Source organism: Mizuhopecten yessoensis, unplaced genomic scaffold, assembly GCF_002113885.1.
Source record: "Mizuhopecten yessoensis strain PY_sf001 unplaced genomic scaffold, ASM211388v2 scaffold6069, whole genome shotgun sequence".
NCBI lineage: Eukaryota > Metazoa > Mollusca > Bivalvia > Pectinida > Pectinidae > Mizuhopecten > Mizuhopecten yessoensis.
The window spans coordinates 70,512-75,426 of NW_018406364.1; the positions used below are offsets into that span (position 1 = coordinate 70,512).

Sequence of the window (4,915 nt, forward strand, 5' to 3'; positions counted from 1 at the left end):
GAAGAGTACACAGAGTCAGGGGTTGGGAGTAGAAGAGTACACAGAGTCAGGGGTTGGGAGTAGAAGAGTACACAGAGTCAGGGGTTGGGAGTAGAAGAGTACACAGAGTCAGGGGTGGGGAGTAGAAGAGTACACAGAGTCAGGGGTTGGGAGTAGAAGAGTACACTGAGTCAGGTGTTGGGAGTTGTATAGTACACAGATTCAGGGATTGGGAGTTGTATAGTACACAGATTCAGGGGTTGTGAGTTGTATAGTACACAGATTAATGCGTTTAGAGTTGTAGAGTACACAGAGTCAGGAGTTGGGAGTTGTAGAGTACACAGATTAATGCGTTTAGAGTTGTAGAGTACACAGATTCAGGGGTTGTGAGTTGTATAGTACACAGATTCAGGGGTTGTGAGTTGTAGAGTACACAGAGTCAGGGGTTGGGAGTTGTATAGTACACAGAGTCAGGGGTTGTGAGTTGTATAGTACACCGAGTCAGGGGTTGGGAGTTGTAGAGTACACAGAGTCAGGGGTTGGGCGTTGTATAGTACACAGAGTCAGGGGTTGGGAGTTGTAGAGTACACAGTAGAAGGACTACTTGACTGTTATGGACGTGTATGCAAAGCTCATTGTGCCTTTACCAGAACTACAGGCTTATTAAAGGGTTACAGTGCAAGGTTTTATATTCTTGACTTACGTGTCATCACAGTCGCCACAATGTTTGACTGTGAAGTTGTTTTAACCGGCACAATCAACCTTGTTACTGTAATACAAACATGCGTTATAAAGGTCAATAACTCAAAAACCAAAATTGGCGGACAAAGATTTGCCCCCGAAATCTCCTAGCTCTACAGACAGTCTAACCGATTCATCTGGTCTCTGCTCATCTAGTACATCTACGTACTTTCTGTTCAGCTGTAAGTTGACAACACACTTGTGTGTGTAGCGCATGGGGTGCCACATGTTACTGGCGTTAGATAACTCAACATTAAGTCATGCAGAGGTTTGGATAGAGAACCTCCAAACTCTAGAACGATACTGACTTTAAATTTTGTATAACAAGACTAATAAAGCATGATCCTGTGTCATTTATCAAAGGAAAATTTGATATTACGGGAAATGTGATATAAAGGGAAATGATATTAAGAAAAATGTGACAATATCAGCAAAACCTTTTTTTCTTTGATTATAAACTACTGTAGGTATATCTCCTTGAATGCAGCTTTTCAGGAAGTCATCAATTTTATTATCATTGTCAAAAGATCAAACAGGTCATCATCCTTTGAACTCGATCATTGCAAGTTTCAATCCTTAAATAGAAATGTTTGAAGAAATAATTTTGGCAACCATTATAGCTACTATGTCTGGCTTGTGTTCAAAAAAGGAATGCAGTTTGATCTCCCACAGAAACTTACCTTGCCTGACGGCATGGGTGTTCTTGTCATGTGACGGACCGTCCCCCAAACATTCCCTGTTCCTGTAAGAGGTAAGGTCCATGTGTAAATGGTATCAGTCAAGTTACAAAACAGTATTCGGAAAATATATGATAAAAAAGGATTTTTAAAATTTAAATGAGAGTACCATGTCCAAAGGTCTCTAACCTCCGAAACATTTTTCAACACTAAATTTCACTAACAAATAAACTGAAACAAATTACAGAAATAGTGTATCTTTCAATAATTACTGAAAAAATATAAATTTATCAGGCATAAAGCAGTTTGTACAAAGCTCATTTACCAATGACATACATGTGACGACTTAGATCACATTGTCTCCCACTGGTACAGAGATTTTTCTCCCTTTGGTACAAATATGCTTGTCTCATTGATATAAATAATTTTCTCCCACTGGTACAGAGACATTTCTCCAACTGGTACAAAGACATTTCTCCGACTGGTACAGAGACATTTCTCCGACTGGTAGAGAGACATTTCTCCCACTGGTACAGAGACATTTCTTTCCCTGCTACAGAGACATTTCTCCCACTGGAACAGTGACAATTCTCCCACTGGTTAAGAGACATTTCTTCAACTGGAACAGAGACATTTCTTCCACTGGTACAGAGCCATTTTTCCCACTGGTGCAGAGACATTTCTCCCACTGGTACAGAGACATTTCTCCCACTGGAACAGAGACATTTCTTCCACTGGTACAGAGACATTTCTCCCCCTGGTACAGAGACATTTCTCCCCCTGGTACAGAGACATTTCTCCCCCTGGTACAGAGACATTTCTCCCCCTGGTACAGAGACATTTCTTCCACTGGTACAGAGCCATTTTTCCCACTGGTGCAGAGACATTTCTCCCACTGGTACAGAGACATTTCTACCACTGGTACAGAGACATTTTCCCCTTGTGCAGAGACATTTCTCCCACTGGAACAGAGACAATTCTCCCACTGGTTAAGAGACATTTCTTCAACTGGAACAGAGACATTTCTTCCACTAGTACAGAGCCATTTCTCCGAATGGTACAAAGACATTTTCCCCTCTGGTACAGAGACATTTCTTCCCCTGGTACAGAGACATTTCTCCCACTGGTACAGATACATTTCTCCCACTGGTTAGGGGGCATTTCCTCCATTGGAACAAAGACATTTCTTCTCCTGGTACAGAGCCATTTCCCCCCCTGGTACAGAGACATTTATCCCACTGGTACAGAGACATTTATCCCATTGGAACAGAGACATTTCTCCCACTGGTTAAGAGACATTTCTCCCACTGGTACAGAGACATTTCTTCCACTGGTGCAGAAACATTTCTTCCACTGGTACAGAGACATTTTCCCCACTGGTACAGAGACATTTCTTCCACTGGTACAGAGACATTTCTCCCACTGGTTAAGAAACATTTCTCCCACTGGTACAGAGACATTTCCCTCACTGGCACAGAGACATTTCTCCGACTGGTACAGAGACATTTCTTCCACTGGTACAGAGACATTTCTTCCACTGGTACAGAGCCATTTTTCCCCCTGGTCCAGAGACATTTATCCGACTGGTACAGAGACATCTCCCTCACTGGCACAGAGACATTTGTCCGACTGGTACAGAGCCATTTCCCCCCCTGGTACAGAGACATCTCCCTCACTGGCACAGAGACATTTCTCCGACTGGTACAGAGACATTTCTCCGACTGGTAGAGAGACATTTCTTCCACTGGTTAAGAGACATTTCTCCCACTGGTACAGAGACATTTCTCCGACTGGTACAGAGACATTTTCCCCACTGGTACAGAGACATTTCTCCCACTGGTGCAGAGACATTTCTTCCACTGGTACAGAGACATTTCTTCCACTGGTACGGAGCCATTTTTCCCCCTGGTACAGAGACATTTATCCCACTGGTACAGAGACATTTCTCCGACTGGTACAGAGACATTTTCCCCTCTGGTACAGAGACATTTCTCCCACTGGTACCGAGACATTTCTCCCACTGGTGCAGAGACATTTCTTCCACTGGTACTGAGCCATTTTTCCCCCTGGTACAGAGACATTTCTCCGACTGGTACAGAGACATTTCTCCGACTGGTACAGAGACATTTCTCCCACTGGTACAGAGACAATTCTCCCACTGGTACAGAGACATTTCTTCCACTGATACAGAGACATTTCTTCCACTGGTACAGAGCCATTTTTCCCCCTGGTACAGAGACATTTCTCCCACTGGTACAGAGACATTTATTCCACTGGAACAGAGACATTTCCTCTACTGGTACATACACATTTTCCCCTTTGAAACAGAGACATTTCTCCCACTGGTACAGAGACATTTCTTCCCCTTGTACAAAGACATTTCTCCCACTGGAACAGAGACAATTCTCCCACTGGTTAAGAGACATTTCTCCCAATGGTACAGAGACATTTCTCCCACTGGTTCAGAGACATTTCTCTCACTGGAACAGAGACATTTCCTCTACTGGTACAAATATTTGTCTCCCACTGGTGAGGGGAGGTAACCTACCTGGAGACTTCCGTGTAAAGGGAGGTAACCTACATGGAGACTTCCATGTAAAGGTTGGTAATTGACCTGGAGACTTCCCTGTAAAGGGAGGTGACCTACATGGAGACTTCCCTGTAAAGGGAGGTAACCTACCTTAAGACTTCCCTGTAAATGGAGGTAACCTACCTCAATAAGACTTCCCTGTAAAGGGAGGTAACCTACCTGAAAACTTCACTGTAAAGGGAGGTAACCTACATGGAGTCTTACTTGTGAAAGGAGGTAACCTACCTGAAGACTTCCCTGTAATGGTAGGTAACCTACCTTGAGACTTCCCTGAGAGCGGAGGTATCCTACCTGTAGACTCCCTGTAATGGGAGATAACCTATCTGAAGACTTCCCTCTAAAGGGAGGTAACCTACATGGAGTCTTACTTGTGAAAGGAGGTAACCTACCTGAAGACTTCCCTGTAATGGTAGGTAACCTACCTTGAGACTTCCCTGTGAGCGGAGGTATTCTACATAGAGACTTCCCTATTAAGGGAGGTAACCTACCTGGAGACTTTCCTGTAAAGGGAAGTAGCCTACCTGGAGACTTCCCTCTAAGGGGAGATAACCTATCTGAAGACTTCCTTCTTTGGGGAGATAACCTACCTTGAGACTTCCCAGTGATTGAAACACTGTAAGATAAGTAGAACAATTATAACAGTGCCACCGATGTAGAAGGTACATTGTTTGTTGCGCAATCTCCATGGCAACCATCGCTTCATCGTGAGCACATAGAAATTCCAAAGGTCAAGGTCAGTAAAATTGAAGGAGAGTCATTCTGAAATAGAAAAGGATTTCAAGTAACAATCATATTATTTGATGGTACACTGATATCTCTCATTAAATAATTTAAAGTCTTATTGAACTGTTGTAACAACATCTCGTGACAGGGGTAAATGTAAGGAGGCTTACATCTCGTGACATGGGTAAATGTATGGAGGTTTACA

General features: G+C 43.2%; 1 protein-coding gene across 1 annotated transcript in view; it reads right to left on the reverse strand.

Annotated features, from left to right (window-relative positions):
- Nucleotides 1-4,915, reverse strand: part of LOC110451485 (beta-hexosaminidase-like) — a 73,356-nt gene that overhangs the window by 42,820 nt on the left and 25,621 nt on the right. Inside the window, exons 3-5 of the mRNA XM_021499528.1 lie at nucleotides 4,575-4,746; nucleotides 1,401-1,462; nucleotides 683-748 (exon numbers count right to left, since the gene is read on the reverse strand). Of these exons, the coding sequence (XP_021355203.1) occupies nucleotides 683-748; nucleotides 1,401-1,462; nucleotides 4,575-4,690 (244 nt within the window). The 5' untranslated portion in view covers nucleotides 4,691-4,746. The remainder of the gene's footprint in view (nucleotides 1-682; nucleotides 749-1,400; nucleotides 1,463-4,574; nucleotides 4,747-4,915) is intronic.